The 26650-nt window shown below is 41.5% G+C and overlaps 1 protein-coding gene and 1 pseudogene across 2 annotated transcripts; one reads left to right on the top strand and one right to left on the bottom strand.

The window, feature by feature from the left end:
• Positions 1-659: 659 nt before the first annotated feature.
• On the bottom strand, positions 660-3905 carry LOC125350357 (actin, cytoplasmic 2-like). Of its 2 annotated transcripts, XM_048344875.1 has the most exons (2): positions 3902-3905; positions 660-1816 (listed from the first exon to the last, which is right to left on the bottom strand). In XM_048344875.1, the coding sequence occupies exon 2, from the start codon at positions 1787-1789 to the stop codon at positions 905-907; it is 885 nt and encodes a 294-aa protein (XP_048200832.1). In that variant the 5' UTR covers positions 1790-1816; positions 3902-3905; the 3' UTR covers positions 660-904. The 2 variants fall into 2 exon arrangements, with proteins under 2 accessions (XP_048200832.1, XP_048200834.1); XM_048344877.1 differs by lacking the exon at positions 3902-3905 and having other exon boundaries at positions 660-2035.
• Positions 3906-20964: 17059 nt separating this feature from the next.
• On the top strand, positions 20965-21294 carry LOC125350843 (annotated as a pseudogene).
• The last annotated feature ends 5356 nt before the right edge of the window (positions 21295-26650 follow it).

Below are 26650 nucleotides of genomic sequence, written 5' to 3' on the forward strand. Positions count from 1 at the left end.
TTTGTTGTTATGAAATTTGGTAGATTATTCTGTAGGACTATTTCTTCATTTGCCTTTAGGTCAATTTCCAGAGACTTCAAATAACAATAATTTATTTCAGTTTGCTTGTTGTTTTATGAGAGTCCACCAGAAACCCATCATATTTTTATCCTTTTGTTGTTGTTGATTTGGGGGCTTGAACTCAGGGCCTGGCTGATGTCCCTGAGCCTCTTTGTGCTCAAGGCTAGTGCTCTACAACTTGAGCCACAACACCACTCTAGTTTTTTTTTTTTTTTTTTTTTTCAAGATGTGCACTTTTATTGAACTGGTCTCAAGTCAGTGTACAGGGGGAGTCCTGCACCTCAACCAACTCTGAGGGAGATTTTAAAAGCCTTCATTCATGCATCTCATGTGGGGGGGGGGGGCAAAAAGGGAGGGTCACCATGGCTGACCATTCAGAAGAAAACAAAATTTAAACAAGTATTAAGGCGATTAAAAAAATGTCGCATTACACCATGTACACGAAAGCAATGTTGTTTCTCCCCTGAATGGACTGGGTGAGGGAGGGCTGATAGATCACGCTCCTTCCCAGGAAGGAGGCTGGGGTGGCTTTTTGGGAGAGCGAAGGACTTCCTGTAACAATGCAATCTCACAATATTTGGAATGACTATTTAAAAAAAAAAAGACAATGTACAATCAAAGTCCTGGCCACATTGTAGAACTTTGGGGGTTGCTTGCTCCTGCTCCTGCTGCCACCTTCACCGTTCCAGTTTTTAAATCCTGACTCAAAAACGCCAAAAGAAACAAAAAAAAATTTTTTTAAATAAAAAAAAAAAGATGCCATGCCAATCTCATCTCGTTTTCTGCGCAAAGTTAGGTATTTTTTTGTCAAGAGAGGGTGTATCGCAGCTAGGTAACAGTCTGCCTAGAAGCACTTGCGGTGCACGATGGAAGGGCCGGACTCATCGTATTCCTGCTTGCTAATCCACATCTGCTGGAAGGTGGACAGGGAGGCCAGGATGGAGCCACCGATCCACACGGAGTACTTGCGCTCAGGGGGAGCAATGATCTTGATCTTCATCGTGCTGGGTGCCAGGGCTGTGATCTCCTTCTGCATCCTGTCTGCGATGCCAGGGTACATGGTGGTGCCACCAGAGAGCACTGTGTTGGCATACAGATCCTTGCGGATGTCCACATCACACTTCATGATGGAGTTGAAGGTAGTTTCGTGGATGCCACAGGATTCCATGCCTAGGAAGGAGGGCTGGAAAAGAGCCTCAGGGCAACGGAAGCGCTTGTTGCCAATGGTGATCACCTGCCCATCAGGCAGCTCATAGCTCTTCTCCAGGGAGGAGGAGGAGGCAGCGGTGGCCATCTCCTGCTCGAAATCCAGGGCAACATAGCACAGCTTCTCCTTGATGTCACGCACGATTTCCCGCTGGGCTGTGGTGGTGAAACTGTAGCCTCTCTCGGTCAGGATCTTCATGAGGTAGTCTGTCAGGTCCCGGCCAGCTAGGTCCAGACGCAGGATGGCATGGGGGAGGGCATACCCCTCGTAGATGGGCACTGTGTGGGTGACCCCATCACCGGAGTCCATGACAATGCTAGTGGTACGGCCAGAGGCATACAGGGACAGCACAGCCTGGATGGCCACGTACATGGCTGGGGTGTTGAAGGTCTCGAACATGATCTGGGTCATCTTCTCACGATTGGCCTTGGGATTCAGGGGGGCCTCGGTCAGCAACACGGGGTGCTCCTCCGGGGCCACACGTAGCTCGTTGTAGAAAGTATGGTGCCAGATCTTCTCCATGTCGTCCCAGTTGGTGACAATGCCGTGCTCAATGGGGTACTTCAGGGTCAGGATGCCTCTCTTGCTCTGGGCTTCATCGCCCACGTAGGAATCCTTCTGACCCATGCCCACCATCACGCCCTGGTGCCTTGGGCATCCTACGATGGAGGAAAAGACCGCCCGGGGGGCATCGTCACCCGCGAAGCCGGCTTTGTACATATTGGAGCCATTATTCACAACGAGCGCAGCAGTATCATCGTCCATGGTGAGGTGAGCTGAGTGTCGGTGAGGAAGGCGGTGGAGGAGTAGAGAGTCGGAGGCGCTCGCTGCTGGTCGCTTCTGGACCACCACTCTAGTTTTTGAGTGGTTAATTGGAGATGAGTCTCATGGGGACTTTTCTGCCTGGACTGGCTTTGAACCACAATCCTCAGATTTCAACCTCCTGAGTGCCTAGGATTACAGGCATCAGCTCTTATGCTCTACTGTGAATACTGTGATAGTTTTCTAGTATAACAACACTTCTGATGCTCCAGCTTGCTTGGTGGGGAGATGAACTTTAAGGAACAATAAGAATGTTGGATGGTTCTGGCATGACTGACATGACTGTTATTATATTTTGCTTGTGGCCTCTGATTACAATTCAAGTTGGTGATCATCACCCTGGTCTTCTTCCTATATTCATCGCAGCATTCTGGTACTCTTGATATAGCCATCTGATGTTTCCTTAGGCATTTGAACTAATACGAGCATCAAGTAACATCTGTTCACTGTGAGGAGAGAGAATATGTTCTAATTGCAGCAGGAGGAGTTTGAGCATACTGGAGAGAATTCCTTAATCTCTGGCATCAGCTGGAGAGGTCTTTTTTTCAGGATTGGAAGTCCTATCATGCCACGCTCCTGATCTTTGGCTTCCAACACTGCTCATTACCATTAGAAGACTGTCCTGCCTCCTTGCCAAGACCTGTATGTCACTGCACTCTGTTGCTGATTATGTTCTAGCCACTCCCAGACTTCCCTTCTGACAACCCAGCTTTATTGCATCAGTTGGTTCTTGTGTCTGCAGGTTTGCTGGGGTTTCTACTTGGCTGACAGGTCTATGGTCTCAACTCCAACATTGCCACTTTATAGAGATCTCTCTGGGCAACAATTTCTAAAGGTAGCCCTCTCCACCCCACTGTTGCTCATTCTCTGTTGATTACTAAGCGACTTCTACTTTCAACTAGAGTGTAACTTCTATGAAACTGGAATCCTGATTTAAAAAAAAAAAAAGATCTACTTTGTTCTAGGCACCTAGAACAATTCTTGTTATCTCAGAGGAATTTAAGAAACCCAGAGAATGAGAGAAAGAATGAAAATGTGCATGGGCTGAATGTGTACTGCTTTTGTTATTAGATTTTATAAGCAATACTAGAATGCCTTCTGTGAGATGTCTTGGGAGCAGAAGTCTAGCTGAGATGATATGTTAATGTCTTACAGTGGGAAATTCATTTTGCTAGTAGAATTTTTCATAGAATTTGGCTGACTAAAGTGTTTTTCCAGAGAAGTAAAAATCTCCAAACGAAACCAATTCACCACACAGTCAGTTGTTCTGAGCTTGTGTTTTAGTCCTCTGTGGTCCTTAACTATGAGAAACCTCACATACAGTTGTGCTAGATTCTAGTGATGGCACCCAAGGAGAGGCATGATAAAAGGATAACAACACAGGTGACCTCATATCGGCAGCCTCATATATTTGTGATTGTGACAGTAACTAAAGATTCTGACTGGTAGAAGGCAAAGAAACTCCAAACAATGCTGACTTTGCCAATCTAAACAAATCCTGGCCACTCTGTATTTCATCAATCAAACGAATGTCCCTTCTACCACATGATTAAACTACATATTTGGTTCCATGATATATTTTTCTCTGTCAATTACTGTGCCAAGAAATCCTATCATCTCAGATTTAGAAACTAATCTTCTGAGCCACATAGGAAGATGACCTCTGTTTTCACACGTCTTGGACTCTGCTGCTTACACTGCAGAAGGGTACGGAAACATGACATTTGATTATGGGAGGTGAGGAAATAATAAAGCACATATATTTCAGACATGGAATATTGTGACCTTATCTGTGTGTTCATCAAATACTACATGGGAAGAGTAATGATCAGTTATTTCCTTTGACGTGATGACAGAGTGCAGGGAGGTCCTGCTATACCCACAGAGCAGCACAGCGACCAGGCACTGGTAGCTCGTGTCTGTAATCCTAACTACTCAGGAGGTTGAGATCTGAAGACAGCAGTATTCAAAGCTAGCCCAGGCAGGAAAGTCCAGGAAATTCTTATCTCCAATTAATTACAGAAAAAGCCAGAAAGAGTGCTGTGGCTCAAGTGGTAGAGTGCTAGCCTTGAGCAAAAGTTGCTCAGGGACAGCACCCAGGCTAAGAGTTCAAGCCCCGGGTCAGGAAGAAAAAGACATGTACTCTTCCTTAGTCCCAGTAAAGTAGAAGTGTGAATTCTAAGCACCTGAACTGTTAACCATTTTGGAAGTTGTCACAGGAAAATAAACATGTCAAAAGACCTTCATTACGAACACCTCAAACTTACAAAATTATTGAAATGATTGTGTCAACTGCTTCAAGTTAGCAATTGTTAATATTTTGCTAATCATTTGGGTATATGCATCTTCTGAAGCTAAAAGCATTCTTCAGTGCAATCACCTCTAGCTGCATTAACAGAATTGCTCTAATATTAGCTGATAGTTACACTCCAAGTTCCCATTTATCCCCAAAGCATCTTTTATATGTTTTATTTCATCAAACAGGACCATTTCAAGATCATACATTGCATTTGGTGTTTCTAATCTCCTTTCATGTGAAATAGATCTCACCACTCCTTAGTCTGCCCACCCCCCCCCCCCGCCACATATCATACTATTAAATGAGAGTAGGTCAATTATTTTGTAGATCCTCTCTCTTACTCTTATGGATGTTTGTCAGTACTTTAATGTAGTCTTATTCAACTCCCCTTCTCCCCTCCCATTCCCTAGGCTTGCCTTAGTGTGTGTTGTATACTCTTGTTAAGAGTTCTTCAAATGTGATGTTGTACATATGCAGCACATTGGGGCTACATAAAGCTAGTAAGCTCTTGTATTAATAGTGTTGAATTTTTAAGATTCTTTAACTTCCATGCTCTGTAAGAAAGCATAAGTTTATATTTTGGGCAATGGAGAACAATTTTGTACTACAATCAAGGTGATTTGCAGTATGCAATATAATTGCAGACAACAGTTTGCAGAAATAGTCAAAGTGATGACTCATTTTCCATATTCTATTCTGGCCAGGGACACACAGCAGATGTCAAAGGGACTTGAGATATAGTTGAAGTCAGACTGTGACTCTCAGTGGATCAGTATTCCCACCTGGCTGGGTCTTGGCAGTACCCTGGACCTGCTTGAAAGTATGTAGAAGGTTTGGGACAGTGTCAACGAAGCCCAACCCCTCCCCAGTCCCTGTGGTTTCTCTCCTAATTTTCTAAGGAAACCTGCCAGCTATTAGGTAAATAGTTGAATAGCCCATGTGGAATTTCTAGGCCTACTACTCATACTGCTGTTATTTCAAGTGCAACAACTGTACATTCATCTATTTGATTAAAAAAAAATTGGTCCTTGCTTTAAAAAGCCTCTGGGCATAAGAACAGTAAAATTATTCAATAAAATACTTAAATCAATTGACACCACCACACTTAAGAACACAGCGTATAACAAAGCGACATAAAATGCCATTCCCAGTATGAGATTCCCTTTAGCTATGTAGTTTTAATTCGAGCTCTTTTCCTTTTTCTCTTTTTTTCCCCCAGTGATTTAAAAATGTGTAAACCTAAGTCTGGTTGAACTAGTGAAGGCAGTAGGCCTTTCACTATGGAAAACTGTGATACCCTTCTCCAATTTGGATGGGCAGGGGAGTCTCCGGTTTACTGAGCTCTAGGAGTCTCCTCAAGTTGAGACAAACACACTTGGCATTGTTAGTCATTACATCTACCCCCTGAAGTAGATATGACCATTATCCTCAATTTACACAAAGATTTAAGCCGAGTTTCCAATATACCAACTGGTTTACTATAGGGCTTGGGGATTTGAACCCAGGCACATTTTGGTTCTATGATTTGCTGGGTTGTTTCTCCCCACTCTCTACCAAACTGACATATTTAATTAGTCACATGTTTAATGAATTATACATATGATGTGTGTGTGTGTGTAAAAGTGTACATTTGTGCATGTGTCAGCAAATGCCAGACACACATGAGGCCCTCCGATTCAGACTGACTCCCAACTCAGGCTGAACTCATTTAGATCCCTAAAGAGGGATCCCATGTCAATGAGTTACATGATTGCAAACAGCAGCTTTTGACCATTATGGGGTCTCTGTGGTAATAACGTTTAACAGCAAATTGGAGATATGTGAAAATTGACAACTGCCTAGATAGTATAAGAATGCACTCAAGAAAGTCAATGCTATAGAATAGTAGTGATGAAAGGCCAGCCGGAAGACAAGGGGTTAACGTCACAAGAATCTTTCACAGGATTGTTCATGTTTGCTACTTTCTTCAAGAAAATTAAACCAAATATAGCAAGAGGGAAAAAAAAAACCATTTAGCAAAGCACATTTACTTTTTTCTGTTTTGGAGAGAAGGATGTTTATGAGACGTGAAGTGGCTTATTTCAAAGAGGCAATGCTTGAACAATAACTGGAAACAAGGAAGCTGGTGAGACTTACATAAATGCAGAGACTGAGATGGAAAGACACTTGAATTAGAAAATAAAAAGGACCACCTGGGTACTGGTGGCTCATGCTTACAATCCTAGCTATTCAGAAGGCTGAGATCTAGGGGATCATATTTCTAGACAATCCTAGGGAGAAAAGTTCATGAGAGACCATCTGTACAATACTCAGCAAAATGTTGGGCTGGAAGCAGCTCAAGTGGTAGAGCACCAACTAAGCAAAAAATGAGGTCTGAGTTCAAACTCCAATGCTGACCAAAAAACCCAAGAAGACAATCTCTCTTTTTACTGTATAGGTCTTTAGAGTTTTCATATTGCATTCTCACACTGTATCATTAATCTCTTAGGTGTAACCTTCCATCTTTGTGGAATACCCCATCTTCATGAGAATCTTCTTTCCTGGCCTCTTACTGGGATTCTCAGCTGCCACTTCCATATCGGAAGGATTTCACACGGGGCTGCAGTCTCAGCACTTGTGGTCAACCTGCCTCAGCTTGGAGGTGGGCTTTCTAGCCACTTTCAGACTTGGATGAAGTGCCACACTGCAGGGCATAGGATGTGATTCCCTTGGTGGCTTCAATGGCATGGGAGAGAAGTGTTCCGGGTGAGGCTGCTAGATGTGTGTGGGGTGGTGGCTCTCCACATCTGACCAGTGTTCAGTTCCCTTTGATAGACAACCTCAGGGTAGAATTTCCCCACACCAGAAGTCCCATGTGGTCCAGTGGATAATCCTGAAAAATGACTCAGATCCCTTTGTGGGTTCACATAGGCCACGTGGCATTTTACTCACTTCTCATTTCTTCTTCTTCTTTTTTTTTTTTTTGGCCAGTCCTGGGCCTTGGACTCAGGGCCTGAGCACTGTCCCTGGCTTCTTCCCGCTCAAGGCTAGCACTCTGCCACTTGAGCCATAGCGCCGCTTCTGGCCGTTTTCTGTATATGTGGTGCTGGGGAATCGAACCCAGGGCCTCGTGTATCCGAGGCAGGCACTCTTGCCACTAGGCCATATCCCCAGCCCCTCTCATTTCTTCTTTAAAAATACATTTTATTTAGTGATACTGGTGTTTGAACTCAAGGTATCTTACTTGCTAAGCAGGTGCTCTGCCATTGAAGCCACTTCTCCAGCCTCTCTTTTCTTATTCTTTAGTTTTTCCTTTGTCCTTATTCTTAATATCTTGGGATATCCATTGTATGGAAAACACCAGCACTTAATCCTTACCTCTGGCTCTGTTTTATAGGAAACTGAGTCACACACACATATACATACACACATATTAATTTCAAATTCTCACCAAAGGTGAAGTAGGCAAGATTGTTATCATTTGTTATACTTTAAACTCAGTGAGTTTAGTTACTTGTTTGAGATTACACTCATTCATTTAGCAGTCATTTCTCAAGTATTTTCTGTGAGCCAGGCACTGTTCTATGTGTTGGTGATGACTGACAGACAACATTACTGATCTCATGCAATGAATTCTAATTAGGGAGCTGCATGGAATATAAAGAAATTCATGCACTAGTAACTTCTACAAAGGTAACAGTCAAATTATGTGTTTGAAGGAAGGAAGGGCCAAGACAGATGCACTTATAAGGCAATCAGGAAAAGCAACTCTGACGAAGTGACATTTGAGCTCACATAGGTTAGAGCTTATAGACTCTCTAAACACTGTAATTAAAGTGGACACAAGACCACACATGCATATAATGATGTAACATAGCTCTTGACCAATGTCTTCTAAATGAATCAATTAAACACATATGAGAGATTCTTGTCTTTCCCATGGTGACTACATATGTATATATGATATGTATATAGGACAGTGTTGTTTTGTTTACAGGGAGGAACAGTGATGTTTTACTATTGTCCTATACTGTATTTAATCTATCCATTCAATAGCACAGCATTTGTTGTTGAGGGCCAAATGGCTTGCAGGCCCTTTAAGGACACTGTAGGGCAGAGAGATCAGCAGGTGCCATGAGAAATGTAAACAAGCCCCAGTGACTAGAAGAGCAAAGCAAAAGATAGTGTGGTTGGGGAGGAGTAGGAAAGAGGGAGAGCACTGTAAGCTGGGGTCAGTGAGAAGGGCAGAAGGCAGGGCATACAGGGTCTTGAATACCACGGTAAGGGGTTCTGATTTCATTAAAAGGTAACAGGGAGCCAGCCATGGGAGGATTTTTAAGCAGGTGTGTAATGTGATTAAACTAATTGCTAAGTAGTAATTGTAAGTAAAACAAGAACTCAGGATCTGGGACTCTCAGACCGAAACACTTCTGTAATAAGGAGATGACAGAATAGATTACAAGTTGAGCCCTCTGGCTTCTACTCTGTGATCAAGAGGCTAGCTTCATAATATGAGACAATCACAGAATGAAAGGAGTTCATCTCCATCTCTCTCCGGAAAAAAAGATAAAAGGACAAGAGAGCTTTTGCTGTTCCACATGTATACTGGAAATGATACAACTTTTCACTCACATAGAGGGGTGGCAGGACCATGTAACCTTGGACTGCTGAAGATCAACAGTGGATCAAGTGAATCCCAGTGCTCCAGCCATCCATCACTTGAGAAGTGACCACTGTGATATTGCTTCAGGCACCAAAAAGCACTGGGTACCCCTGAGCAGTGTCCCAGGGAGGGCAGTGGCAGCTTCTCAGGGCTCTGAATACCATCCAGAAAACCAACAGGGCATGATGGGCAAGCAATCTGATGAGCAGTTTTTGTTTTTAATTTTGCATTGACTGATGATGGATTTTCCCAAATGAGAGGCCTCTGTAAACAATTCTTTGTTTTTCAACAAATGAACATAACACTGCAAAATGTTGGGGTCCCTAACCTAGAGAATTAAGAATGAGGCTCAGTGCTTTGCTCTTCTTTTCCTTTCCACTTCTGATTCAATACAAGAGAACTCCAGCCTGGAGTCTCAAGCACCTCTCTCCCGGGGATGCTTCTCTTCAGAGAGGGACCAGGCCATGCTAGAGGCCTCATTTATGCACCTTGAGCTTTTATAGCACCAGTGGGACAATCTTGGCCCAACATAGACACTTCCTTCACACACACCCCCCTCCTGTCTTCCAGAGCAGCTGCTCCTTTTGATAGCTCTGATCATCTCCATCCAGTAGGCAGTGGGTAGCCACTGTCCATCAAGGCAGCTGACCACTGAGTGATGTTTTCATGTTTGTAATATGTATTCACCTCTCTTCCTGATCGGTTTCCTTTTGTGAATAAAGATGATGGGGGCAGGGGAAGGACATGTCAACAGTGGAGAGACTGATGAAGCTGGAGACATGGAGAAGACTCCAAGGAGAGTGCATCACAGAGCTGCACCTCTCTCCAGCCCAACTGGCTCACCAGCCTGCCCCCACCAGCCAAGCGCCTCCTCGCAATTCCCCAGCTGTCAGCCTGCTACCTGCCTGGCTCTGGCAGCTCTGCTCTGAGCTGCTCCCCTGGGCCGCTCCCTGGCTCGTCAGTGGGCTGCGTCAGCATCACGCCACGCTGTCTCCTGTTGGCCCGGTGATCAACGCCTGACAGGCCAGCCCTCTCTCCCCTCTCGGCTGGGGCCAATGGGAGTCCAGAGAACGTTTTGGTTACAAATGAAAATGAAATAAATAAGTCATACTTCTGCACTCAGGAGTCTGGGAGAAACATCTTCATGGCCTCGTAAATCTTTCCTTTTAAATTTGTCCTTCTCCTTCTAGATGCCCCTCCTCTCCCTCCCCCCACACTTGGCTGTCCTTCAGTGCAGGGAATATGAAATGAGATAATGGGAACAGCACCTCCTCCCAATGCATATCTCTGTCTATCTCTCTGTCTCTCTGTCTCTCTTTCTCTTTCTCTCTCTCTCTCTTTCTCTCTCTCTCTCCAAGCAAGAATGCATGACAGTCCTTTTCCTTTCCCCTTATCTTCTGACTTTTCCCATAACCCAACCAGCTTCCTCTTTAACTCTACCCTGAACCTCCAGTCATCCAGACTCCTATTCTCTGAGTTTCTTTAATCCTTCCCACGACAAGGAAGCTCTGGGGATCAAATGTAGTGCCCTATTTGAAAATGCCTAGAGGTTTTTCTTCCAATCTTTGTCTATTATTAAGCCTTGTCCACGTTGAATCTTTTGCTTGTCCTGTTGGGAGTCACATCTTTGAAGCCACAGGACCTGACTGGTATCATGACTTGGAGGGGCTGCAGGGAGTCAGAAGCCCTGAGAACCCTGCCATTCTCAGAGCGGGAGAGACTGTGAGCCTGAGAAAGAGACTCTGGAGAAAGCGAGAGCCCATCTTGCTGGTTAGCCCGGGGCCTTCCTGGGGTTTGTACAGGTGGATTCCTCCTGTGCAGGGGACTGAGATCTGAGGAGATGATTATGATCCATACAGAGGAGGGCCAAAGGATTAAAGGTGCACGGAAGTACCCCTAAACGATCAGTTTTCTCTTATAGGGTCTTGAAGGCTGGATACTCCTCCTTGTTCACTACCATCTTACACTCTCTTTGAACTTTGCATTAATGCATAAACCATGATGAAAATGGAAATTTCACCTCCAATGGCTGGCTGCGGTGTGTCACTGGATCAAGGTCTTGGACTGTTGAGGAGTCTAGGAGTAATACTGTGTGTTACTGTTCGTGTGTGTGTGTGTGTGTGTGTGTGTGTGTGTGTGTGTGTGTGTGATCATGAGGCTTGAACTCAGGGGTCAGGGCACTGTCCCTGGGCTTTTTTTATTAAGGCTAGCGCTCTACCATTTTGACTCATGGGGCCACTTCTAATTTTCTGGTGGTTAACTGGAGATAAGAGTCACATGGCTTTTCTTACCTGGGCTGATTTTGAAGCATCATCCTCAGACATCAGCCTCCAGCGTAGGTAGGATTACAGGTGTGAGCCACCAGTGTCCAGCCCACTGTGTTATCAGTCGCTCATGGATGTACTCCCAGCATTCTGGAGGCAGAGGTAGGAGGATCTCAGATGGGAGGAGGGGGAGAGAGAGAGAGAGGGAGAGAGGGAGGAGGAGGAAGAGGAAGAAGAGGAGGAGGAGGAGGGGGGGGAGGAAGAGGAGGAGAAAGAAAACAAAGAATGAGACTCAGAGAGAAAGGTGGAGAAAAGGAGGAGGAGGAGGAGGAGGAGGAGGAGGAGGAGGAGGAGGAGGAGGAGGAGGAGGAGGAGAGGAGAGGAGAGAAAAAAGAAGGCAAACGAGCAGGAAGAAATTGCAGAAGGGTCAGGTTTACTGGGAATATTGACGACACCACCTGGCAGCAGGGCGCTGCTGAGGTGAAGCAATGGTAGCTCAGAAGGACCAATACAAGATGCTTGTTGTTACGTGTATCCAGGGTGAGGCACACTCACCGCTTCCTCTGTGTAACTGCCACGCTGAGATTTTGCTGAACTGTCCTTTCAGTGAGCAGAGTAACTTCCAGATTAAGTTGGGGACCAGGATGAAAAAGGCTTCGTGGTAACTGTGCTCGTGGATGGAGGGGCTGCAAGGCTCCTGGAAAGTGATTGTGGTGGACTTTCCTTTACACAGAGGGCTGTGTCCATGACTCTGAGGTTGGCTGAGGGCTGCCCCCATTGGGCCACATGGTTTGTCCTTGGACAGATCCCAGGAAGAGAGCTAAACAGGCTCTGTATGGCTAAAAATAAATTCTAACAAGGTCCTATGTTCTTGGAGCATGGTTAAAAAGTAAGAGAAAATGAGAGTTAGATAGACATGTCTTCCTCATCCCACAGGTTCTTTGCCTGTATAGTGAGACAGGAGGGAAGAGTAAAAGAATGTAGCCTTGTAAAGTACAGGTTATTTCCTGTCTGGGCTTGGGGGGGGGTGGTAGGGAGATTGTTACCGTATCTCCAATAAGATGCCCGAAGCTTGGAGTAGTGAGTTTTCAGGGAGTTACTAATATTAGTAGTATGCTAGTATATTTCAAATATACTACACAGAGCTAGAAGGTCCTATGTAGAAAAGTTTTCCTAATTATTGTACAAAAGACAATTGCTATTTCCTCAAATTTGACAATCATCTTTTTGGTTTGTATGACAATGCTTCTAATGAGTTCCGGAACAGAACTATCAATAAAAAAGGCAAGTTTTGGCCAACTGTGCTAAGGAAAAGACAGAATTATCCTTCTATTTCTCCTAAAGATAGAACAAAATCACTGTCATAGGAAGACTAGGATAGTGGAGCTAACTGGACAGTGTACTAGTATAGTGGTATATCAGAAATTGACTCATGAAAATATATGATTTTCTGTATTCATTATGTACATTATATCTGCTCACTTAAAATTTTTATTTTTTTCATTTTAAGTACACTTTTATATTTGCAATTTAGTACGTTTTTTTTTCTGGAGAAGACTTCCTAGTTTTATAGACTTTGTCTCACAAAACCTGTACTTGGCCCAACACCTTCTAATTCTCTCTGGGCAACAGTCTCCATGACTTTCATTGGGTAGCCCAAGGATGAGAAGACATTATTGTAACAAAGCATGTCCTCAGTAGATCGGGTCTTAAAGACTGAGCTCAAGTTTGAAACTGTTTATGAGACTGGAAAGGTTTACCAAACTAGTGAAGTAAAGCTCCACAGTCTTAAGTAAACCCTTGACATTTTGGTTTGGGATTCTTTAAAGTAAAGGAAGAAAGTCAGAGACACTGCTAGTTTGCACTCTGGCCCCTAAGATCATACGTGTTCTCTACTGATGTTGACATCAGCAGTGATGATTAGAGGAAGGAAAGCATCTAAGGGTTAGATGAGAAGGACAGTTATTCATTAACACCCATGGGATAACTACATCCCCAGATAACATCTTCCCACTGGTACCCAGTTCTATAACCCACTTTGATGGGTGTAGCTGACTGTTTCTGCAACATGCAAACTTGAGTAATATCTGTCTTGCTTTCCTGACTCAGAGATCATAATGAATACAGTAGGGGGCATTTAAGAAAAAAACTCCTGAAGTTCCTATTAGCAATGTAAGAAAACATGAATTTATAAAAAAGATTCTTCAAGTAGGTTCCATCTATACAAGGAGATTCACACTCCATATGTAATTCCTTAAAATTTATATATGCAAATTTACTGAATATTTAACCATGCTAGTAACAGGCAAAAGAGATAAGTAAGAGGACCAATTTTGATCTTGAATAGAGACATGAGATCAAGTGGAGAGATTTGGGGTCTGGAAGTTGTATGGGTGGAAAAGGACTCGGCTGTCATCAGATACCTGCATGTATGGAAGCTTTAAGAATGATCCTTAGGTACTATCCTTAGGCTACAGTGCCTTCTGGCATCAGAAATATAGTTATGACATTTCCATACATTACTATAAATGAGCTTGCTTCTACAAATTAGGCAAATACATTCAGTCCTATAAGCTTTCATTTATGTCTCTAACAGGAAAAACCATGTAATGACACAGCTAAGAAGGCCTCTGCCCCAGGGACATCCCCCCAGCTCCAGCAAATAAATTGCTCCAACTTCTCATTTTCTCCCATCATTTTCATTAACTCTGTGTACCTCAACTCACATAAAAATGTGCACTGGTGGGGTGAATATGTTGTTCTGAAGTGTTAATGGTCCACGAGGTACATATCAATTCACTGTGCTGAGAATTTGTTACTCTGACTCAATAGTCTTGGCATGGGAAGGGCTAAAGCAAAGGGAAGGTCCCCTTCTCCCTCTCCTTGCGGATCAGCAGTGGCTCCTGACATGTGGGAAATGGGCACTTACCATTTCTCATTTCCTTCTGTTTCCATTTTCCTTCCTGTGCTGGGACTGGACTTGTTCAGAAGTATGGACTTAGATCTTGATTTGCTTTTTCATGTCTTTCATCCTTGTGCAAAGTTTCATTTTAAAAGGAAGGAAACAATCTGTTTGTTTTAGTTCTTGCTTCTTTATCCTGGAGGAGTTTTATAGGCTTTTAAGTATGTGGGTCTGCAAAAAAAAATCCTGAGCTCCAATATATCTTATCTGAGTCCTTGGACAAGTCACCTAACCTCCTCCAACTGTAATTTCACAATCTGAAAAGTGAAGATTCAAAGTGAACCTCCCTGTAGAGTGGTGTGATTCAATGACAGAATACATGTCTAGCTTTTAGCATGCTCAGACGGGTGCACAGTGAATGGCTGCTGATTATTGCTTCTCATGTCTCCTCTATACCTAGTTCTCCCTTGGGTAGGGGTGTGTGTGTGTGTGTGTGTGTGTGTGTGTGTGTGTGTGTGTGTGTGTGTGTGTGTTGGTACTGGGGCTTGAACTCAGGGCCTCGGTGTACTGCCTTAGATTTTTCACTCAAGCCTGGCACTGTACAATTTTAGCCACAGCTCCACTTCCATTTTTGCTTGGTTAATTGAAAATGCTCTCATAGACCTTCCTGCCCAGGCTAGAACTTCGATGCTTAGATCTCAGCCTTCTGGATAGTTAGGATTACTGATGTTCCCCATCAGTGTCCATGTCTCCCTTGGGCAGGTTTTTATTTGACCTAAGTGTCTGCTTAGGCACATGAGATTAGTATAGAGCTCTGCTATTAGCCCTTTGACATTGTATTGTTTCTTTTCTTTTTAAGTCCTCTTTTCCTGCCTACCGCCTGCCTCCCTTACACCCTTTCATCACTCACAGACTCACCTTGACTGTGAATTCCTTAGGGGCCAGCAGAGAGTGTATTTGTCTTCCCATTTCAGCCTTTGACTTAGGACATGATTTGTAGTATCTGTCCAATAAATGTCCGTTAAGTGATTTCCTTTCTATATATTCTGATCAGTTCTCATCTTGCTATTTTTATGAGAGTCCTACATCCTGAACATTTGCTTGTTTTGGCGGTGGAGCCTGCTGTTTATAAGCTTTCCTGTAAGGCTGTGTCCTAAAACAACATTTCACCGAATCTATATGCCCTGTAGGACGCTAGTCTAGCACAAAGAATAGGAGGGAAAGGATCTATAGTCATTTGCGATTTGTGAGGAGTGGACAATGTTAAGGAATTGTCTGGTGTGGAGAAAAAATGCTCACCTATATGCCCCAGAGTGGGCGTTGAGTGGGCTCCTGTACTTTGTTCCTCAGGGAGCCCCTATATTCCTTCCTGTACAGGGTCCTTCTGAAGAACCACTTCACACCCAACATCCCCTTCATCAGCCCACTGGGTGCCTCTGTTTCTTCAAGTTGCTCTCCCCTGTCCTCCTAAGGGTTTTCAGGCAAGGCTCAACTATGTCTGGCCACCAGGACTTCTGCCTCCAGTCTCTCCCATCCTTGTCCTTTCAAAGTTTGATGGTGATTCCTTCTCTCCCAGTCTTTTTTTTTTAAGCAGTATTTGCCTCTGATTATCTTCCACAAAGAAGGCTCAGAGCAAAACCATTCATCTAAAGCCAACTCTTTTTTTTTTTTTTTTGCCAGTCCTGGGCCTTGGACTCAGGGCCTGAGCACTGTCCCTGGCTTCTTCCCGCTCAAGGCTAGCACTCTGCCACGTGAGCCACAGCGCCGCTTCTGGCCGTTTTTTCTGTATATGTGGTGCTGGGGAATCGAACCTAGGGCCTCGTGTATCCGAGGCAGGCACTCTTGCCACTAGGCTATATCCCCAGCCCTAAAGCCAACTCTTAAAAATAAAAGACATGGCTGGAAATAAACACATTGGATGGTATACAAATGGTTACAAATGAATTAGCAGAAGTACAATAGACTGTATGGACAGCTCAAATAGTATAATTTTTTTAGGAAGACTAGGTCAAAACCCCAATAGAATCAACACCAGGAAATGGGTAATTGCCAGAGGTGGGGGTGGGGGCAAGGAGAGAAGGGTAGACCAATAAAGGGAAGAAGGGAGAGTGGAGAAAGCACTTAAGAATTCATTGTATTTACCACAAAATTAAGAAAAGTGAGGGAGGGGGTAGGTGCAAGTGGGGTGAGAATGCTGACCAAGATGCATTGTATTCATAAATTGCTTTGTTAGATGGTGACTCCTTTGTACAGCTACCTAAAATAATAAAAAATAAAAGACTTAACAAACGTTGATTTAGGGTAAAGATTTGTTTTCTTTTTAAACATCTAATTAAACACTAAAAAATAGCTTTGGAGCTGGGTATGGTGGCTTATGCCTATAATCTCTGAAGCAGGAGGATTGTAAATTTGAGGCTATTCTGGGCCACACAGGGAGACCCTGTGTCAAACAACAACAACAACAACAACAACAACAGGTCGTTTACAGAAAAGCTGCAAAGTTAATACAGAATTTCTCCTCCCCTTCCTTTCTCCTATTGGTAATATCTTACATTGGTGTATGTTTGTCACAAATAAATACCAGCATTGATATTATATTGACTAGATTCTTCCCTTTCTGTGGATTTTACTAGGTTTCCCCAAATGCTTCTTTCCTGATTCAGAATCAATCATAGATACCACATTGCATTTAGTCATTATGTCTTCTTAGTCTCCACTGGATTGTGAAAGTTTATCAGATTTTTGGGTTTTGATATCATTGAATTTTTAGGGTAGTACTGGTAGATACTTTATGCAATGTTGCTGAACTTTCAAAAATAATTTTTTGAGGATTCAATTCACATCCCATAAGTGCTTGAAAAGAATAGTATTCTTTGGTTGTTGGGTGAAATGATAAATATCTGTTAAGTCTACTTTGTTTATAGTGTTGTCTTTTATGTTCTTATTGGTCATCTGCCTAGGTTTTTATTCAGGATGTGAGTTTTAGTATCTGCTTATTGTTGAATTACCTCTTTCTCGTTTAATTTCTGTCAGTTTGTTCCCATGTATTTTGGTTCTCCATGGTTAAGTATATATATAATTCTTCCTGATGGATTGATTTTATCATTACAAAATGTCCTTCTCTGTCTCTAGTCATGCTATGTCACTTTAAAGTCCAATTTATCTGCTACTGCTATAGCTATGCCATTTTTTTCCCTGTGGAACTGCTTCATGATATTTTCCCCCATCATTTTGCTTTCAATTTGTTTTCATCTTGGAATCTAACATGGGTTTTCTACAGATAGCACACAGTTAGAAGACATTGTTTATTCACTTATTCACTCAGCCTTTGACTTTAATTACATTTCCTAATCTATTGAATTTAATATTAATACAGTTGGACTTTTATCTGCCATTTCTGTTTTATGTCCCACAACTTTTTCATGCCTCTATTCATTCTTTGCTGTTTTCATTTGCCTTAGTGTTTATTCTCTATGGTGCCACTTAAATTCTGTAACAATTACAAATAATCACTGGTTAGGGATTTCAAGGCCTTTCTGTTTTTCTAGAAGATGGAATTTATTTAGATCAGTTTCTGGTTTATAGAAAATAAATTTCTGGAGGTACAAAAAGTTCCTATATAACCCATGTCTTACCACCATATTTTCTATTATTAATAATATTTTGCATTACTGGAATATATTTGTTATACTTTACAAACAGCTATTGATAATTAGCATAATCTAAAGTCAACAGTTTATATCAATAATCACTTGCTGTGACATAGCTTTATGAGTTTTGGTTAAAATGTATCCAAATTTCTTGATTTTTAAATTACATTTTTACAGTTTTAGCCATTGCCTTAGTAGTTTTTCTAAAGATCATATACATATTAATTTATCAGAAATGACTTTAAATTTATAAGATGTTAATTCCAGTGAAATATAGAAATGTTACTCCTATGTAATCATAGTCCTTTCTTCCCTCATTTTGATATTATTTATGTTATTATACATATTGCATCTCCAGATGTTATAGACCCAATCAGACATTAATATATTCACTATCACTTTATATAATTTATGCCCTTTAAAAATTTAATATTTTTCTGAACTTCCAAAGGTTGTACAAGTTGCAATTTAATGTGTACTCTGGTCAAGAATGACTTAGAAACACTCCTTCCACCATTTCCCATCCCATCTGTTCCCTTTCCCAGACTGAGTTCACATTTGCCACTTCCTCTATCACATATGTGCATTGAATAGTCTTGCTGCATTTTCCCTCTGTTCCCTTTTTAATCCATCCATCTCCCCTTCGACTAGCTCCCACCTCATTCAGTATCAATTCAACATCCTGATATTCATTTTGTCAAACTGTCTGTTAATTGTTCAAAAGGTTTACTCCATGGAGATTCAGTCCTGAATACACTATACTTTAGTTAATGAAATCATGCATATAAGCATATGCTTCTATGTGTGATTATAAGGGAGGTTGTATTTTGGGTCAAAGATCCGCATACAAGAGAGAACATGTATCTTTTGTCTTTTAAAGAAACTGACAGAAGAAAGGAGAACAAATAAGTGGTTGTGGCTTTTGACATGTTAGCCTTCCATTTATCATTTCTGGTTCTCTTCATTTGTTCCTGTGGGTCCAGTAACCATCTGGAGTCTTTTCTTAGCCTAATATGCTTTATCTACATCTACCTCCTTTGTGCTGTTATTGGGAAATATATTAGTTTTCTATATGTGATAGGCCCAACAGTACATTATAAGCATGTTGTTTGATACAATTGTGTTTTAAGTCAGTTAGAAGAGGAATGGACAAGAAAAAAGAATTACAATGCCTTCTATATTTATGGAATCACATTTATCAGTGTTGTTATTTCCTAGGGAGGATTTGAATTATTGTCTGCAGTCATTTGCTGTCAGCCTGAAAATCTTCCTCAGTATTACTTGTGAGGCAAGTCAGCTAACAGAACATTCTCTTAAGTTTTGCTTATTTTGAGCATACCTTTATTAAAAAAATTAACATTATTTATTTGGTTAGTACTGTTTAAACTCAGCCTTGCCCCTTGCTAGCTTGAGCTCTTCCTCCAGCCTTGAATTTTACTGGCTATTTTGGAGGCAGAGTCACTTGAACTTTTCTGCCCAACCTTTCTGGCTTCCAGAGGTCAGCCTCCTGAGTAGTTAGGATTTGCTTTGTAAGCAATTGGTGCTCAGCTTGTCTTCATTTTCGAAAGCTAGCTTTGTTAGACTTGGATTTTCTGGTTATTTGAACATTTTGAGAATTGTCTTACTATCTTTTGGCCTCCGTCTTTTTTCTTTGTGTTATTGAAAATTCAGTTGTATTGACATTTCTTTAAAAATGCTATGGCTTTTTTCTCCCTGTTTTCAAGATTTCTCTTTAACTTCAGCTTTTAACTCTTTTTTTCTTTTCTTTTCTTTTCTTCTTTCTTTCTTTTTTTTTTCTTTTTTACTATTTGTGGATTTTCCTGGGTTTAACCTCCTTGAAATTCACTGAATTTTCTAGATGTATAGATTAGTGTTTATCAACCATTTTTCCTTTTATTTTGTTTAAATTATTTTAAATAGTTATATAAAGGAGTTGCTATTTAACAAAGCAGTTTATACATAGCATGCATCTTGCTCAATGACCCATCCCTCCCCTAGTTACCCCTTCCTTTACTCTTCTTGTTTTTGTAGGCTGTACATTGGATTCTTGGCTGCATTCTCCTCCTCTTCTTACAGTCATTCATCTACTCCTTTTCCCTTGACCCCACCCCAACCCTTTTGAATACCAACTTTTTGATATTTTGCCAAACTTTGGTTTCAGCTTTCTAAGAAATTACACTACTTGAGATCTCCCTTGAATCAACCATATTTCAGTTAATGCATTTGTATATACTTGCATTATTTTCAAATATTTTTGTGCTTTTTATCTTATGAATTTTCCATTATACATATGTTGATATATTTAATGATATTCCATCTTTCTTTGAGTCTCTGCTTGTTTTTCTTCAATATTTCCCCTTCTGTTTTTCACATTGCACAAAGACTACCAATCTATGTTTTTCTGCTATTTATTGCTATTTTTGAGTCAACTGTCAAAACCCTTTCTAGTAAACTTTTTATTGCAGATATTTTACATATCAACTCCAGAATTCGCACTTGGTTTGTAAATATAAATTTCTCTTTACTAATATTCTCTATTTGAGGTAACAATATTACAGTACCTACTTTTATTCTTTAATGATTTCCTTTAGCTTTTTGAACATCTTTGTAGATGCTACTTTGAAATTTGATGTCTAGTCACATCTGTAGTCAATTTCTGTTGCTTTTTAATTTTTCAATATTAGTTTTTTTATTTAAAAAGTCTTTATTGTATGAGGGACAAGGTAACAAACAGTACAAGAAATGTATCCAATGCCTAACGTATGAAACTGTAACCTCTCTGTACATCAGTTTTATAATAAAAACTTAAAAAAAAGTCTTTATTAAATAGAATGGTTACAGTTCATAAGTCAGGCAAAGACTACATTTCCTTTTGGACAACGTCACCCCTTCCCTCACTCTATCCCAGTCTTTCCCTCCCATCCCACCAAGTTGTATAGTTCATTTTCAACATGGTGTCCAGTGAGTAGCATTGTTGCATTTGTTTGCCCTTTGTCTCTCCGTATATGTACCTCCCCTTACACTCCCAAGGACACATACACAAACAAACAAAGCAAAAAGAAAACAAAACAGCAAAAATGATTTTTTAAAAAACCTCTTGCTTATCCGGCGGTGACGACCTCCTCCCGAGACCAAGCCTCTCGCAAAGGATCTTCTCCATCCCTCTCTTGAAGAGGAGAAGAGGAAACACAAGAAGAAGCGCCTGGTGCAGAGCTCCAATTCCTACTTCATGGATGTGAAATGCCCAGGATGCTATAAAATCACCACAGTCTTTAGCCATGCACAGACGGTAGTTTTGTGTGTTGGTTGCTCCACTGTCCTCTGCCAGCCTACAGGAGGGATAAGCAAGACTTCCAGAAGGATATTCCTTCAGAAGGAAGCAGCACTAAAAGCACCGAGAACCAAGATGAGTGGGAAACCGTCCCAATAAACACATTTTGGATAAAAACAAAAGAAACAACAAAAAAAACCTCTTGCTTCCATTTTGGTAAATATTATTCTGTATGCTTTTTGTCTTCTGAGTCATATGTGGCTAGTTTTTGAATGTTTTTAAACTGTACATTTTAGGTGATGCATGGTAGCGATTCTGAATTGGGTAATTTCAGTGAAATCCATTGCCTCTAACTCATCCCGTGTTGTCCTACCTTGATACTTTAAGGTGTATCGTGGATATGGCCGTGGTTACCCTGCGAGAATGTTACCAGGCTTTCTTCACTCTTTATCTTTCATTGACTGCTAAACTCAATGTATTACCAGACCAGTTGATTGCACTGGTGTTACCACAACACCCTGGGCATAATTGTTTCAAAGCTATTTTGGGTTCCTTTGAAAAGAAAGTTATGAAGTTAGGTGTTTGCAATTTGGTCTTATACCTTTTTCCTCAATTGTCCTATAGCTTAGTCTGTATCTCCAATCCTATCCCAACTGCCTTATCCCATGACTTTTACTACTTTTGTTTGTTGTTCAGTGTTAGAGGATTGAACTCTGAAGCTTACACATGCTAGGCAAGTGCTCTACCACTGAGCTACACTATAGCCTAATATCCTACAGTTTTAAAAATCACTTTTAAATTTGAACTCACCTGAAGTCAGCATCTATGGGAAGGGTTTGGAACTTATAGGGCCCTATGGTAGAACCTGTATGGCATAGTCTGGTGCTGTGGGCAGCAATAGTGGTGTGTTTCTCTCAGGGTGACAATTTCATTGCTGAGTGCATGGTGAATAGAGGAGGTGGACCTTGCCTCTATTGGCATGGAACTCCAACTTTGCAAGCAGCAGCATCCCCAGACACATGAGCAGGGGCAGGCAAGACAACAAAAATCCTCACCTCTTACCCACACCCACTCACCTGGAATTCAGCCTCAACAATAAGCAGATAGGGAAAAGATGGGACATGCAGATGTTCTTCTCCTCCCAGGAAAGCATCTCTGTGATTTGGAGGTGGAGGGAGAAGGAGCCCTAGGTTCTTGCCTGGAGCAGTTCAGAGTAGAGCCACCATCACCTTGCTAAGCTGGGTAAGAGTGGGTCTTGTTAAAGTTCCACCAACTCTTGCTGTTACTGAGTTTCAGTAGGTTTTCACGAATCCATGTGTCTCCATTTGATCTATGCCATTTCTTTAGGGTTCTTTCTAGAGATCCAAATTATTGCTTTCAAAAATAATTTTCACAAGTTTCACTCAAGATAAGCCTGCAGACCTCCTCATGCTGGAATTAAAATTCCTTAATTCTAGGGTGCAAGTTCCTGTTAGAGCATGGTCATACGGCCAGGTACAGCACGGGGCATTTGCTGGTACATGAATTTGTGCTGTGCTGGGAAGAAAAGGCCCAAAATGACGCCCATCCCTGTAATGAGGAGGTTACTTGTCATAGAGAAATATATGTGTCCTCCCCAGTAAATTCCCACTGAACTCGAGCAGATGAAGGACATAGATTTATAGTTCAAATCATGTAAGACATTATGAAGTCAGTTTCTATAGTCAAATGGTTTGAGTTTGCTTCTTGGCTTCATCTTTTATTACCCGACTGTAGGTAAGTTACTAAGACCTTTTGTCCCTCTGTAAAATGGGAATAATCTATTAGTTTTCATCAACTACCAAGAAAGTGATGCCTTTTGAGTTTTGTTGGGTGATAAATGGTCTCATGATAAACATGGAATATCAATTTTCAACGAAAGAATTAATAATGCATTCAGTTATGATCAGTGTGGTTAAGTGTTTCTGGGGTGATTCAGAAAGCACTTAAGTATTTTACAGGAACCAAGCAAGCATCATGTCTCTGAGAGGAAGAGGCAAAGGGGATGGACCAAATCCAGCCTGGCACAGTGGCATTGTCTGGAAATTAATGTTGCAACAAGCCTTTCAAATTTGTTTAGGTTGGGGCTGGGGATATAGCCTAGTGGCAAGAGTGCCTGCCTCGGATACACGAGGCCCTAGGTTCGATTCCCCAGCACCACATATACAGAAAACGGCCAGAAGCGGCGCTGTGGCTCAAGTGGCAGAGTGCTAGCCTTGAGCGGGAAGAAGCCAGGGACAGTGCTCAGGCCCTGAGTCCAAGGCCCAGGACTGGCAAAAAAACAAAACAAAACAAAAAAATTTGTTTAGGTTGCTTACCCTTTCTTCCTTTTTAAACTATGAGTGCCAAACATATGAGGGGAAACTCTATATTGTCTCAGTGCTCTGTGTGTAGAGTTTTATTGTGTGACAAACACAACAGGTATCATGGCATTTCCTAAGGGGTTGGATTGCATGAGCCTCATGGTCTCTTCTCATCCATTGAGGGTGCAGTACTTTGTGTCAGCATCAACATTTCCTCTGAAGTCTCACCCACCGGGCTGCCAAGTAGCAGCCCCACAGAGCCACTTCAGTGAAGTAAAGTTTACTCTTCTCTCTTCTGTGATCATTATAAATTCATCATCTCCAGCTGCTCTTGAATGCATGTCTACCTTGCTTCTTTGTGCTTTTACAAATTGTGTAGCTTGGGGCTGAAAAGAGAATAAATCTACTAGAGAAGCAATTGCCAAAAACATAAAATGAAAGTACTACTTTTTTTGTTTCAAATCTACCATCTCCAAGGATTTCTTTTATTTTTTTTTCCCTGTTAAATTACATCTCCTAATTGGGTCATGCCACTGGAGGTGACCTACATTTCCGAAGCCAACAACACCAGAGAGGCAGGGAAATGGGTAGGAGGGAGAAGAATGGCTTCAAATGTAGTGTTTCTGGAATGCTTGGCTATGACACAAGATTCCATAAATTTGATCCTTAATGTGCTTGCTTGTTCAACACAGTATTCTGAAGGCTGATCTAATGGCATGCCTTCTGTTTGTTCGTTTATTTTACACATGTTCAGAAGGAATTTCTCAGGTGTGTAACAAATGACAAGGTATGGTTGAGGATGCAGACACCAGAAATAACCACTGACTTCAAACTAAAATGACATAGTTATATATATAATAATATTTATATAATATATATGTAAAGGTATTTTTTAAAGTCAAGAAACATGAGGTAGTATATGATAATAGAAGTTGTATCATATACGTGAGGTATATGATATCATATACATGAGTATATGATAACAGAGATTGTATCATTTATTTATTGTTACAGAAATCATTACCTCATAACCCAATGTGTTAAAACAATAGGTCTTTATGACCTCACCTAGTTTGTATGAGTCTGGATCTAAGTGCAACTTACTGGGTGGTTTTGATTTGAGACTCTTGAAATGTTGCAATATGAAGATGACAGCCAGGGCTTCTGTCATCCATAAGCCGGGCTGGGGTTGTAGTTGACTCACATAAGTGACAAATTTATCATAGCTACTGGCAGGAGGCCTTAGTTCCATGCCAGATGAACTTCCAGGGCTTGGCTTGCTCCTGAGTAAATGGTCCGAGGGAGGGGGCTCTGAAAAGACATTAATACTAGGAGGTGGGAGTTACTTGAGGGCATGTGGGCACTGAAGGTGCCCAAGGATCTGTTTAGAATTTAGGAACTATAGAAGACAAGAAGTAAGGGCGGTGACTATGGGTAGGAGTGTTATATTGGTTTTCTACAAGCCAGACAATCTTGAACAACAGAAGTGTATTCTTTCACAGTTTGGGAGGCTAGAAGCCCAGCAAGGTCCCATCCAAATGCTTGAAAGGGCGAATTGTTGCTTGTCTTTCACCTGCTCCTGGTGGTGGCTGGTTACGCTTTGCTTATAAACAGCCATTCAAGTCTTTGTCCATCTTCACACTGTGTTTTTCTCTGGATGTTTTACATCTTCTTTTCTTTGGTGTGTGTGTGTGTGTGTGTGTGTGTGTGTGTGTGTGTGTGTGTGTGTGTGTATACATGTGTGCTGGGTTTGTTTAATTATAGATTAATGTAATAATCCATTATGGGTTAATGTGTTAAGTTAGGGTTTGGGGAGTGGTGTCTGTATTGGAATTTGATGAATTCAGTGCCTTCTAAATATATGTTAAATACATTATCAAAACTGAATTTTAAAATATTAAATACTACACAAAGCTATAAACCACGTGTGTGTATGTATATGTGCTGCAACTTGAACTCAGAGTTTTGTGCTTCCATTTGACTTTTTCATTCAAGGCTTGCACTCTACCACTTGATCCACACCTCCATTTCTTCCTTTTGCTGGTTCATTGGAAATAAAGAGACTCTTGGACTTTCCTACCAGGAGCTGGCTTTGAACCTCCATCCTCCAGATCTCAGCCTGCTTAGTAGCTTGGGTGACTGGCATGACCTACAGATGCATTTTTACATTTATAAATCTCCACAGTGAGACTTGGGCACTCGAATACAAACCCATAGTTACCATGAGCACCTACCAAATCCTATAAAGCCTAAGAAGATTGTCTAGAATATGGATCTATGGTGCTGGGCCCATAGTTCAAGCCCCAGGACCGACAAAAATAAAATAAAATAAAATAAAATAAATAACTTAGAATATTAGTTCACTCTTCTTTCTGTAAAAAGCCAAGGCCCAGAATGGCCTCCCATATGACACCTGGACTGGTACCCCAGCCCAGTCTCTCACCAGGAGGTCCTCACCCCCTAAGAAAATGGGGGTGGGGTTTGGTGTCTTCTGACCCCCCACTCCCCTCTACTCCACCTCTAAGCCTCAGGCTCCCTCTCACCCCTCAGCCCATTCTCTCTCTGTCTCTCTCTGTTTCTCTGTCTCTATCTCTGTCTCTCTCTCTCTCTCTTTGTGCCAGTTCTGGGTCTTGAACTCAGGGCCTGGGCACTGTTCCTGAGTTTCCTTGTGCTCAAGGTTAGCACTATACAACTTGAGCCTTAGCACCACTTTGAGTATTTTCTGTTTATATGGTACTGAGGGATTGAACCCAGGGCTTCGTGCATGCTAGGCAAGCACTCTACTACTAAGCCACATTCCCAGTCCTTGCATCTTCCTATAAGTCCTTATAAAGACACTATCAATGAGTTTAGGGTGCATACTAATATAATATCACCTGAACTTTTATTACATGGCAATGTGTTATTGGATGAATAAATGAATAATCTCTAGGTAGATTACTGTACTTTGGTATAAAAAAGGCTTTAAAAACTTTGGGGTACACAAGATACCAGGAGAAGAGCTTGTTTAAAAAGTAAGATTCCTATATGCCAATCCCAGATATTTTCAGACAGAAATCTGAGACCCTGGGAGTTGTTAGAGCTGAACATACTTTTTATTTTTTTAAGGTCAATTTTGACCACCCTTTATGACACACCGAAAAAGAAGTTGAATTCGAGAGAGAGGAGATAAAAGATCTAATTACTTTGTTTGTTGGTTTGTTTTTCCATAT

Source organism: Perognathus longimembris, chromosome 4, assembly GCF_023159225.1.
Source record: "Perognathus longimembris pacificus isolate PPM17 chromosome 4, ASM2315922v1, whole genome shotgun sequence".
In the NCBI taxonomy this organism is placed as follows: Eukaryota; Metazoa; Chordata; class Mammalia; order Rodentia; family Heteromyidae; genus Perognathus; species Perognathus longimembris.

Excerpts from the sequence above, each read along its gene's own strand:
- LOC125350357 (XM_048344877.1), bottom strand. The coding sequence starts at position 2,032 with ATGGACGATGATACTGCTGCGCTCGTTGTGAATAATGGCTCCAATATG.